Source organism: Pongo abelii, chromosome 7, assembly GCF_028885655.2.
Source record: "Pongo abelii isolate AG06213 chromosome 7, NHGRI_mPonAbe1-v2.0_pri, whole genome shotgun sequence".
NCBI classification, from domain to species: domain Eukaryota; kingdom Metazoa; phylum Chordata; class Mammalia; order Primates; family Hominidae; genus Pongo; species Pongo abelii.
The window spans coordinates 83064541-83078109 of record NC_071992.2 but is presented as its reverse complement, the minus strand read 5'-3'; the positions used below and the strand labels follow the sequence as shown (position 1 = coordinate 83078109).

General features: G+C 40.0%; 1 protein-coding gene across 3 annotated transcripts in view; it reads right to left on the bottom strand.

Annotated features, from left to right (window-relative positions):
• The window catches only part of PREX2 (phosphatidylinositol-3,4,5-trisphosphate dependent Rac exchange factor 2), a 308213-nt gene extending 306297 nt beyond the window's left edge, over positions 1-1916 (bottom strand). For 2 of the 3 annotated variants that reach the window (XM_024251586.3, XM_024251587.3), the window contains exon 1: positions 1214-1915. In XM_024251586.3, coding sequence (XP_024107354.1) covers positions 1214-1354 — 141 coding nt within the window. In that variant the 5' untranslated portion in view covers positions 1355-1915. Of the gene's footprint in view, positions 1-1213 lie in introns of all 3 variants that reach the window. The other variant, XM_054561712.2, reaches the window with a different exon arrangement.
• Positions 1917-13569: the final 11653 nt, after the last annotated feature.

Below are 13569 nucleotides of genomic sequence, written 5' to 3'. Positions count from 1 at the left end.
TATTGATTTTGAGAAGTCAACCATAACCCAGCCTGTACATTTTACATCACTTGAGACATTGTTCTTTCCTTCTTGCCACAGCCAAAAAGTGAATTTTATCTGTCATGATTATAAGCAGAAAGTTGACAGATTTCAGAACACTAAGCAGGAAGTTTGGCACCTGAAATATTTTCCTTCAGACCAAGGGGGCATGGAATTGGTTGTTGGAAGCAGAAGGATTTGGATGAGATCACAAAAACTAAAGCTCCTGGTTCTTTGAATGATGCTCTCCCAGGAATCTGGGTGGAAAGAAGCCAAGGCTCAAATTCTTTGTCTTTTCAGCAGTGAATAGGAAAAATTCAACTTTTGAGTGTTATCTCAGCAGTTACTTACACTCAGTTTTGCCCCTTCGGCCCTAAAATGAATGAAACGTTTTCAAAGCAGATGGCAGTGAGTCAAGCAGAAACGTGGAATGTAAGTACATCCCCACTTCCACGAAGTCCCGAAGCTTGATTACAGCACTCTCATGGGCCATGTAAACAGGGGACCAGAAACTGAGCAGAAGGCAGATTTAAGCCGGGGGGGAGGGGGGGAATTGTAAGACTAGGACGGGGTGAGCGCCACATGTGGCTTTAATATCCAACAGCTGCTAGAGATCATCACCCCGCTGCTCTCTCTGTACCCCTGCACCAGAATCCTCTGTCTCAAAGATCATAACTAAAGTAGCCACTGCCATGTTATCTGAGTAACGAACTCAAGCTCGAGCACATTCAAGGATTTTTTTTTAACTTACTGTACCTGAATGTAGCCGACTGGACCTTTAATCACTAAACCAAAGCTTTAAAACAAAGTCTCCAGGAAAGAACAAGAAGGAAAATCAATTACACAGCGCACTTGAGCAGACTGGGGAGGCGGGTAAAAGAAAAGTGAGGGAAGATGGGGCAGCCGGGATTCCCTGGACTGGAGCTCTCTTCTCTAGAGCTAACTTTTCAGACCTGGAGGTCTCCAAGGCCCCCGCAACTCAGTGAGTCTCGGGGCACTAACAAATCCCCGCGGGGGTCACCGCGCCCGCGAACGCAGCGTCCACACGTGGATTCCCGCGCCTGTGATGCCCCGGCCCGTCCCGGGTCCCCGCACAGACAATGCCGCGCGCGCTTCCCGCAGCCACTCCGGGACCCGTGCCCCGCGCCCCGCGCCGCCCGGACGTCCCCCTGCGTCTGCCGGGGACACTCACCGACACCAGGAACTCCAGCGTGCCCACATAGTCCCGCTCGGTCTTCTGGAGCTCGCTGAGCACGCACACGCGCAGGCGAAGCTGCTTCTCCAGGTCCTTGGCGCTCTCGGCGCGGCTGTCTCCGCGGCTGTCCTCGCTCATGGTCGGCGGCGGTGCGCGGCGCTGCCCGCCGTGCTGAGCGCTGACCCGCGCGCCCGCTGCTGCCCGGCCCCCGGCGGCGAGAATGGAAAGTTGCCGCCTCCGCCAACTCCGAGGAGAGACAGAAGACTTTACATGCTGGGGAGAGGCTGGGCGCGGGAGAGGAGGGGATCGGGCTGAAATCCCGGCGCGTGGGGCGCGGGGCTCTGCAGAGGAAACTCCTGGGAGTGGGGGCTCCGGCCAGGCCCTGCGCGCCCGGCCCCGCTGCTCTGGCCTCACACGGCCGGGGCTGGAGGGGAAGCGGCTTCGGCAGCCACAGCAGTGACTTGGACATTAATCAAAAGCTTTGTATCCATGTGACTCCGACCCTTTACCCTTCGCCAAATCTCAGGAAAAAGGAAACACAACCCTGGGGAAGTGCTGCGTACTGGCTAATCACACACACACACGCGCTCACACACACACACACACACACACACACACACACAAAGCAGCACTTGATATGGAACTCACAGGAGGTTCCCAATCCCAGGGACACACACTCCAAGGCGCAGCTCGAGGGTTACTCCTAAGCCTCCGCTATTGTTTAACTTTAATGTGTTTTGTACAAATCCTGAAAGCAAAGAAACAAGTCCCCACGGTTACATAACTGGATGGGAACAAAAACAACCACGGTATTGACCCTCCCTCTTTGAAAAGAAACACATTGATTTTTGGTTTCATTCAGGCACAAAACAGGTTTGCTTTTAAAACCCTCCAACTGAGAATAGTTCATTCGGCAGACACCCTCCAGTCTGAGCTTGGAAACTCAATTAGCATAATAAATGAAGACACTATGGGAAAATGACAGCCTCTGCCCATGCAATAAACCCCAGATAAAATAAGCATCACCCTTGTACTGTGCTGTTTTCCATGTCTACAACTTTTTTCAACATCAAGATAGTATGTAAATCCATTGAGAGGCGAGGGTATTTGTGCCAGTTTTGTTTCTAAGAGCTGCTGTGATTTAAGACGGTGTCACTAATTGAAAAGATAAAGCTGTTGTTGAATGCTCATCAGAAGATAGAAAGCTAGATAGATAACGGAAATAATCTTAGGTTTTTGAAGACAGACACACAGAACATTCTTGATTTGAAAGTTAAAGTTTATTGCCTTTTCTCATTGGAAACTAAGCCTTAAATATTTCCAATACATTTAACAAACAAAACAATTTATATATTTTTTTGAATTGGTATTATACGCATATATTTTCCACAGATCAACTTCAAACAGTCTAAAACTAATGGCATTTAAATAAACTGAAGAGTGAATAGAGTTGATGCAAGAAAGTGGTATGTTAATTTGTTGCAGTCACTGAAAGCATTAGCAAAACTCTAAACCATAAAGATGCTTTTCACTATATTTACATTAAAATAATTACCTATTGGTTTTCCAGATGATGTCTTTCCAGAGCATAGTGTGACCATTCCCCTCTGTAACCACACAAAGAAGGATTGTACTTTCTTTGTATATTAAAGATAAAATTTTCGAATGATGTACACAAAGCTGATGGGCAAGATGTGATTTTCCTCTTTCTTTTACAAATGACTATTTAGAGGTAGCCAAGAGCAAAGGGCAAACAACGTAGATGGCTTCACACCCTGTGGCAGAAGAACAAAGGGCAAAGCATATTAAAGAGCAGACCTCACAGCACCTAGTAAACAATAAACAAAAGAAGCGGAAGACATAGGAAGCACACATCCAGAAATGAATGGGAAATGCAAGCATGACTGAACCTTCTCCCCATGTACTACAGGCAACATTTCTTCCTCCCCAGGTCTGCACCTTTCCCTAGGGAAAAAAGCAAATAAATAAAGCAACTTTCTATCAGTTGTTCTCCTAGATAAAATAGAATATCTTGTACTAATTGTCCCCAGTAAAGAACTGCTTATGCAACTTCCTTCTATCAAAAAATTAGTCTATGGACAATCCGTTAGGGCTGCAGGCTCATCTCTGAAAGCAGGACACTTGAGTTTGAATCATTAATGGGGTTTTACCCATCCAAAGCATTTACCTCAATTCCACAAACACGCACTGAGGATCTCTACGAGCATTGCATAGTGCGAAGGCCCAAGAGCCACAGAGACCCTGATCTGCAGACCCATATTTCTCAAGGTGGCTCACAGATCATTGAATTACAATCACCCGAGGTCTTGTTAAAATGAACATTGCTGGACCCCACCACAAATTTGTTGAATGAGAATCCCACAGATATCTGCCCTAAATTCTCTTACCAAGGTCCTCAGATTGTTCTTAAACTCACTAATGTTTGAGAACCACCATCTAAAGACTTACAGTTGAGTCAGGAAGAGGGTCAAAATGATGTGTAACTCTGTTTAAAAGGTAAGATGCAATGAATGCTTTGCAAAAAAAAAATAAATAAATTGGTGTGATGGAAGCTAGCAGAAAAATATTCATTTTTAACTGTACAAATTCAAATTTCTCTCAGAAGTGCTTGTGTAGAAATTCTTAAGATATTTAAAGTTTCTGAACACACTTCTACTCCTTGGTCTACTCCTCAATATCATTTATAATTAATGAACAACTTCAGGACACCATATAGTGCTTTCTGCCAGCCAGCTCTCAATGTCTTCTGTTGTGCTGGCTAGAGTTCTTAATTCCTCATCAAAGACACAAGAGCATAAGAAAACAGGGCTGGAGTATCTGGAAACCTTCACTTTGATGGTAAATAAGGTCTTTCATAAACTCTGAATGTGCTGTATCCCTCCCCACTTCCTCTATTGAAACTTTAGGCCCTGTCTGCCAGGAAAAGGAAAGCAACAACCAAAATGATGGACAGGATCCAGTTTTTTTCCTCAAATACTAATGAGGTTGAAGCATCCAGTGAAAAGGAGATGGGAGAAAAGAAAATAGAGGGGAGACTAAGTAGGAAACTAGCTCAGCCATTGAATGTATTCCATATGCATGAACTTGGTGTGGTTAGAATCCATTATCATATGGGAGGTTAAGGCTGTAGAATCACTTGTGCCCAGGACATCAAGGCCACAGTGAGCTATGATCACACCACTCCACTCTAGCCTGGGTGACACAGCAAGACCTTGTCTCCAAAAAGAAAATAATAATAATAATAATTTGTTATCATAAGGTTCAAAGAGTCAAAGCACAGGGCACAGTAAGCTTCCTTTGGTCAGGCCCAGAGAAGGGCTATTCCTACACTAAAAGCCTAAAAAATACAAAGCTGCCTTTTTGGAAAAAGAGAACTCCTTGGTCATATTTCAGATAGAGGTCATTTTAGCCTTTCTGCCATTTCACTAGATCAAATTTGATGCTAAACTTCGGTAAAAGATACAGCACAGAAAATAGAAGGTTGCTTTATTGCATGTCTGTCTTGTTAAATAGGGAACTCTAGGAGTCAGACTGCTCTTTATCGGTAAATTACACAGTAAAGCTCTTTATACAGTAAATTGATTCTGTCATTTTGTTTACTATTCTGGCCTGTAATAGACAACTCTAGATCATATATATATATATATATATACACACACACGTAAATTTATATTTTCCATACATATTTTATATATGATATATGATATATGTTTATATATGTATGTATACATATATGTGTGTATATATAATGTATATATATTATATACATATAATTATATAGAGAAGACTATCATAGACACGTTGGAACTATATTAATACACATTTAAGGCTCTTGGACAATAAGTAATTCTAAAAATATTTATTAATTTATTTTACAGTTCATGCTTAATCCCCTGGTAACTTCCACTTAATTTTTTTGGTAATTTACTCATAACAAGCACAGGATGTTCTAGAACATGTAATTAATTCTACGATACCAGTATAACAAGTTTAGAATATGTATTGCTTAAAGGATGAAATGCAGTTTTCATAAACCATATTTTATTCTCTAATACAATGTTTTATGGCAAACTAAATCAATGTTTGGATAGTATTACTTTAGCAAGAATCTGTAGTTCTTAAAGATGCAATCATTTTCAGATCAGACTAGCTTTAGACCAAATCATCATCAGAGCCATCATCTAACATGTAATGGATAATCACTTTCTCATTATGAAAACTTAATCTACAAGCATCCCAGTAAAATAAACAGCCAATTTTTGTCTGTGAGTTGTCTCCAAAGAATACCATCCCTGCAGTGTCCATCCAACTTCTAAGCCTTCCCTCCCCATCACTTCCTTAAAAAATCTGCAACTGCACATGCCTTCAAGCTATGCTACATTACTCTTCTTCCTGGAAAAATTTCTAAAGAGTTCTACTCATTGCCTGTGGTAGGCAGAATAATGGCAGCCCAAAGATATTTGCATCTTCAGCCCTAGAACTATAAATGTCACTTTACATGGCAAAAGGCAATTACCTGCTGATATAACTAAGTTAGGGAACTTGAGAAGGAGAGATTTTTCTGAATTATTGTGGGAGTTGGGGGTGGGCAGTATAAGCACATGAATCCTTAAAAGCAGAGAAGCTTTTCAGGCATGATTATAGAGGGAGATGTGACTGAAGGAATAGTCAGAGAGATGCAACATTGCTGACTTTGAAGATGGAGAAAGGGGCCACAAGCCAAGGATCATGGGTAGCCTCTACAACCTGGAAAGGGTCCTCCAGAGCCCCCAGAAGGAACACAGCCCTGCTAACACTTTGATTTTAGTCCAGTAAGAACCTACAAGACAAGAAGATAATCAGTGTGTGTTGTTTTAAACTATTGAGTTTGTTATAATTTGTTACTACAACAATACAAAACTAATACATTGTCCTTTCTTCTTTACCTCCAAATCTTTTCTCAACCCCTATAATGTGGCTTCTCTCCCACTGCTGCAATGACACTCATCTGATACAGATCACTAATGTCTTCATGTTTTTAATTCCAATGCATGCTTTTCATTTCTTGTCTTATTTGACCTTCCTGCAACATTTGACAGTATTGGTTCTCTCTCATACTAGGAAAACTTTCTTCCTCTGCCTTCTAAGATGTCAATGTTCTCTCGTTCTTTGGATCCCTATACCCTTTCCTTGCGGAGTTCTCTTCCTGGACCCATCTCTAAATCTTTAAATTCTTAAATTGTTTTCTACAAGTTGATGTTCTTTGGAGCTTGGTCCTCAGCCTTCTTTTTCTTAGTCTCTCTAGGTCATTTATTCATCATTTCTTATTCCCAATTAGTCAAGGATTGCCCCACTGGGCATTAATTGACTCCTGTACTTCCTTGTTGCCCATGCATGAGTGCCAAGGGGCTTACACAGATAAGATTTGAGTCAGGAAGCAAGAAGGGTGAAACACTCTATTCTTGTTGCTGTATGCAGTTGTGGAAGCACCTGTGGAACTGGTCTCATGGTCATCAGGAATAAGAAAAGAGGTCAAGAGAGTTTTTCCTGGAATATAGGAGGGTTCTGACCCTGCTCCAAATCCTTCAGAATAAAGGCAAATGTCATGTATCACATGAGGACTCTCTGGCCTCATTCCATGCCACTTTCTACTTTGCAATGTGCACCCCTGCCACCATAGAGTACTTTGACAATTCTTACAATGCCAAGCTCCACAGTGCAGTCTTTTTCTCTTAACAAAGCAATGAGTACACTTTATCATAATTGCAGATCAACTGACGAGATTCTCTATAGACAGACAACAGTGTCCTGAAGGAAAGGACCCAGAGCCTTCCCAGAACCTGGCATGCAATTGTAATTCAATAAACATTTGCTAACTGAATATATGAATGAATTGATGGAAGAATAGAACACAATAGAACTCTGTTGGCCTTCTAGAGCTTAATCACTCTATCTCTAAACAAGATAGGTCTGACTTGGTTTTTTGTTTCTCCTTTATCCATTCTTTAATAAGAGAACCCAACATAAATATTTGTGTAGTTTCCTCAGAGAAAAATGTTCTATAAGTAAACAATCTTTGCTGTGGATTGTAAGCCTGTGTAGAGGAAAAGAGGAAACTACAAATATCACATTTATTTTATTATATTCTCATCTTACCTGAAATGTGCTAATCACATAATCAAATCCATCTATCCTGCACCCAAATGAACCATAAAAAACAGAGTGAAAGGGCCAGGCGCGGTGGCTCATGCCTGTAATCCCAACACTTTGGGAGGCCGAGGCGGGCGGATCACGACGTCAGGAGATCGAGACCATCTTGGCTAACACGGTGAAACCCCATCTCTACTAAAAATACAAAAAAATAGCCGGGCGTGGTGGTGGGTGCCTGTAGTCCCAGCTACTCAGAGGCTGAGGCAGGAGAATGGCATGAACCTGGGAGGCGGAGCTTGCAGTGAGCCGAGATCCCACCGCTGCACTCCAGCCTGGGGGACAGAGCAAGCCTCCTTCTCAAAAAAAAAAAAAAAAAAAAAAAAAAACAGAGTGAAAGAAGTGTATGATAATAAGTTCAAGAGAGAAATCACGATTACCAAAGTACAAAAACAAGTTTACTGAAAACAGATATTTAATGTATTAGGCCTCTTTTAGTAATGGAGAAGAATCTCTCTCTTCTGGAATACTTCAAGAGTCATGCAAATATAAAATAGAACCATGTAAAATAGCTTTCTTCTATCATTTTAAAAAAAAGACTTTATTTTTTGAACAGTTTTAGGTTTACAGAACAACGGAGTGGAAAATACAGAGGTTCCATATGGATCCTCATACATCTCCCCCTAGTTTCCCCTATTAATATATTGCATTAATGTGATAAATTTGTTACAGTTGATGAGCCAACATTTATATAGTATTATTAACTTAAGTCTGTAGTTTACGTTAGGATTCACTCTTTATGTTGTACATTCTATGGGTTTTGACAAATGTATAATGGCATGTTTCCACCATTACAGTATCTTACAGAATGGTTACACTGTCCTAAAAATCTCCTATGTTCCACCTATTCAATTTTACCTCCCCCGCTCCAAGCCCCTGGCAACCACTGACCTTTTTATTGTCTCCTTAATCTTGTCCTTTTCAGAATGTCATGTAGTTGGAATCATACAGTATGCAGCCTTTTGTGAAAGATATAATGTATGTGTCTAGATTCTCCTTTTTTTGTATGGGGATATCTAGTTTTCTAGCGTCACTGGTTGAAAAAAGTATCCTCTCTCTATTGAATTACCTTTGCTACTTTTCCCAAGATCTATTGACCATATTTGTATGTGTCAATTTCTGGCTCTCTATTCTATTCCATTTATCTAATTTATTCTTTTGCCAGTACCATACTGTCTTGACTACTGTACATCTCTATAGAAAGCTTTCTAGTAAGTCTTAAGGCCAGGTAGTGTCAGTGCTCTGACTTTGCTTTTCTCCTTCAATATTGTGTTGGCTATAATAAGCCTTTTGCCTCTCCATATGAACTTTGGAATCAGTTTGCTGACATCCACAAAATAACTTGCTGGGATTCGGATTGGGATTGCATTGAATCTATAGATCAAATTGGGAGGAACTGACATCTTGACAATATTGAGTCTTCCTATATATGTACTTGGAATATCTCTCCATTTATTTAGATCTTTTTTCTTTCCTCAAAGTTTTGTATTTTTCCTCTTATATAACTTGTATATATTTCCTTGGATTTCTACCCAAAGTATTTTTTTCTTTCTTTTTTGATGCTAATGCAAACAGTCTCATGTTTTTAATTCTAAATTCCAATTGTTCATTGCTGGTATGGAAGAAAGCAATTGATTTTCTTATATTAACTTTGTATCCCACAAGCTTGCTGTAATTACTCATTAGTTCCAGGAGTCTTTTTCGTTAATTTGGGGGATTTTCTACATGGACCGTCATGTCATTGGCAAACAAAGACAGTTTTATTTATGTCTTCTTTTCCAATCTTTTATTTTCATTTTATTTCTTTTCTTGTCTTATTTGGTTAGTTAGCACTTGCAGTATGATGCTGAAAAGGAGTTGTGAAAGCTGACATTATTACCTTATTCCTGGTCTTAGTGAGAAAGCATCTAGTTTCTCACCATTAAGTATGATGTTAGCTGTAGGGTTTTTGCAAATGTTCCTTAGCAAGTTGAGGAAGGTTGTGTCCACTTTTAGTTATAATTTTAATTCTGATATTGATAACCTTGTGCCAATGTATAATACACTTAAGCTACTATTTCTTGTTTTTGAAAATTTGGGCAATGTCTCTGGCCTGCACACCATACCCAATGAGATGATTAGCAATTCTGCCCGTCTCTCTGCCTCTCGCCACCTTCTACTTCTACCTTCTGAGCTGTATCTTTAGTAGCAGGTTTGGTAATATTTAACTTGTAACCACATGTAAGTCACCCATATTTCTTTCTAAAAGCTTAAAATTAATAAACAGGGTATATATTATACAATTATTTTAACAATGCTAACTGCAGAAACAATTCATATAAGATTGCATCTCATTCTCTCTGTGACCAAAGTCATAATCTTCATGACACTCAAGGATCACTTCTAGGTTAAATGGTTTCTGTGTCATAACATACCATCATTGCTGAAAGGTATGCATGACATCTCTTAGTTTCCTTCATATTTGAACCATGACTTTGTTACACAGCCTGTTTGTTCATTTTCTGTTTTTGTTTTCTATTTTTGGTGGGCATCCTAAGAGGAAAGAAGAAATATATATTCCTTCTTCACATACTCATTAACATTATCTAGCTCCTTAGGCTAGATTTTGTTTGTTTTGGTTCTTCTGTTCTTCATTTTCCTCAGAGCCCTCTGATTCTATTCCCAGTCTGGAATGATTGCTTCAGAACCTGACAGATAACTGTCACCCAGGGATTGTTTTCCCGAGGCCTCTAGGTGAAATCTATCATTTTTCTCCATCAGAAATCTTCTCTTTGAGGCCAGGCACGGTGGCTCATGCCTGTAATCCCAACACTTTGGGAGGCCAAGGTGGGCAGATCACCTGAGGTCAGGAGTTCGAGACCAGCCTGGCCAACATGGTGAAACCCCATCTCTACTAAAAATACAAAAATTAGCCGGGCTTGGTGGTGAGCGCCTGTAATCCCAGCTACTCAGGAGACTGAGGCAGGAGAATTGCTGGATCCCCAGAGGTGGAGGTTGCTGTGAGCCAAGTGAGCCAGGCTGCACTCCAGCCTGGATGACTCCTTCTCAAAAATACAAAAGAAAGAAAAGAAAAAAAAGAGAAATCTCTCTGGATGTATTAATTTCCTGGGGCTGCTGTAACAAAATACCAATATCTTACAGTTCTGGAAGCTAGAGATTCAAGATCAAGGTGTCCACAGCATGGGGGAGAATTCATTCATGCCTCTTTCCTATTTTCTAATAGCCTCATACACTCCTTATCTCATAGATAGTGTTCTCCCCGGGTCTTCACATCATCTTTCCTCTATGCTGTCTATCTATGTGTTCAGATTTTCCCTTGTTATGAAGATACCATCATATTAAACTAGGGCTTACCCGAATGACCTCATTTTAACTTGATAATCCACAAAGACCTTATTTTCAAATAAGGTGACATGCACAGGCACTGGGGGTTAGGACTTCAACATCTTTTGGGAAGACAGTTGACCAACAAACATCACTTGATATCTGCATTCATTTTGTTGAGTTATATCTCAAGTAACTTCCTTAAAAAGGGTACAAGAGATATAAATTGTCTGAGTCCTGGTGTGTCCAAAATATAATCATTTTGCCATCATGCTTTGTTGATATTCTGTGGAAGAATGCTAGGTTCAGAATTATTGCCTGTTAGAATTTTGAATTTTGAATGCATTGCTCATTTTTTACCATTCAGTGTTGGTGATGAGAGTTAATGCTAACCTGACTCTCTATCCTTTGTAGAGGATCTGTTTTATCTATCTGGAAGTGTTCAGGAGTCTTTTCTTTATCTTTCGTGTAAAAAAAAAAAATTCAGGACTATGTTTACATGAGTGTTCTTTCAATTATTTAAATCTTTCAAACAGAAAAGTGATCTCTTTTGACCTTTGGGCAAATTTTTGTATTATTTCTTTAAAATTTCTTCCCTTCTGTTATTGCATGTCTATTTCCCTGAATTCCTATTAGTTGAGTTGCACTTCCTAGAAATATTCTCTGCATCTCTTATCTAACTCAAGCGTTCAACCTTTTTATTTTGTTTTGTTGTTGTCTCTGTTTTCTCCAATCTCTTTTCCGTTTTTTCTCTATGTCTTGAGAGGCTTACTTTATATTCAAACTCTTATTTGAAATTTTCATTTGGGATATGATTATATGTATAACAAATGTTCTAATTTGATCCCCAATTGTTTCTTTCTCACAACACTGCTTTTGTATTTTGGAGACACTACCTTCTTAAATTTTTCTCCAAAATGTCTTTGTTTCTTCTAGAGACAGTTTTGTTTCTTAATCTTATCCTTTCTTTAATGGGTTGAAGGTCTTCAGACATCCATTCTATTTAAGAAAGAGGAATGGAATAATTTCTCTCTGTAGCAGAGATGTTTCCTCTATTGTTTTATGTGGGACTGCTTTCCTGCTTGGTCTCTCTCATTGACAGGAAGGCTAAATGGGGACTTTAAGTATGTGTCCAGGGCTTGTCTAGATGAAGTGAAGCCTTCAGGAGGAACACGCAGTGAGCAGATCATTAGCTGTGGAAGTTCCAACTGCCAAAATGGGAGAACTTTACTCTGAGGTATGGCATGAAGTTCTAATGTTGCCTATGTAGATATTCACATTTCAGCAGAGGAGAAGCCTTAGGTATTTTTGGAGATTGATGCTTCGTTCCTATGCTAAAGATCAGATAACAGAGAAGAGAAGCAAAGAAATGGACATGTCAGGAAGAGAGCAGTAAGTTGCTCTGCAGATAAGTTTCTTAATTGATCCACCCACCAACACTCCCCACTGCAGCCCCCTCCTGTCACTCTGTTCTATCACTTCCTCGCTCTCTTTTCTTTGTCAGAAAGGCTCCATTGTCTTTTTATCTTGCAGATATTTGTAGACATTTCTTTGCTGCACAAGTTTCTCTTTCTTTCTCTTTATGGCAATGGGTTTTCTCCTTTTATATATTGGTGGTGGAGGGATGGTTTGAAGAGATTAAGGAAAAACACATAACCTCAGCCAAGTATCTTGAACCATCCTCAACTAGAAATTTCAAATGTCATATAACACAGCTGCCAGTGAAACATATAAATACCAGGATTTATGATTGCCAGAAAACAGGACCAGTGGTGTCTTCATATCTTAATGACAGGTGCATGTACTCTTAAATGCAGGTACACATGGAGAAATGTGATAGAACAGAACACCAGTCCTGAAGGGAAAGTAATGAAAACTGGAATACGTTCTAGACCGGGGTATCCAATCTTTCGGCTTCCCTGGGCCACACTGGCAGAAGAAGAATTGTCTTGGGCCACACATTAAATAGACTAACACTAATAGCTAATGAACTAAAAAAAAATCACAAACAAATCTTGTAACATTTTAAGAAAGTTTATGAATTTGTGTTGGGTCACATTCAAAGCCATCCTGGGCTGCGTGTGGCCCATGGCCATGGGTTGGACAAGCTTGCTCTAAATGAAGGAATCTACATGATAATTTTTAAAAGGTAATAGTGGATAATATGTTGTGCAATCTATGTTAATTTCACTGCAGAACTTACCTCGATCGAGCATTGTAGATAGCAGGTAATGTCCAGTAATAAATTATGGCACCTTGTGTCCTCACCCCTTTGTAATTTGACAATATTGCTGTTTCTATTAAGAGACAGGGTCTATTTTTCCGTTCTCTTACATCTTAGCTGGCCTTGGGAATTGCCTTTACTAACAGAATATAATAGAAGTGATGACATGTAAGTTCCAGAGATTAAACCTTAAAAGAAGTTGTAACTTTCACTTTTCCTCTCTAGAAAACCTGAGACCACCATGCTATGCAAAAAGCCTAGTGAAGCCTACTAAAGGATAAGAAGCCACATAGAAGAAGACCAAGATACTCCAACCAGCAGTCACCATCAATTGCCAGACATGGGAATGAGGCCATCGGGACCCTCCAGTTCCAACTGAGCTGTCAGATGACTGCAACTACGTGAATGACCTCAGGCTAGACCAGAAGAACCACTCACATGGCCAACTCAAAAAACTGAGAGAAATAATAAATCCTGGATGTTTTAAGACACTAAGTTTTGAGGACTTTGTTCTTGAGCAATGGTTTACTGAAACAACATCTAACAGAAGTTCTGAATTTTTGTTCCTATTTAGACAATTTTAATGGTATGTGCTGAT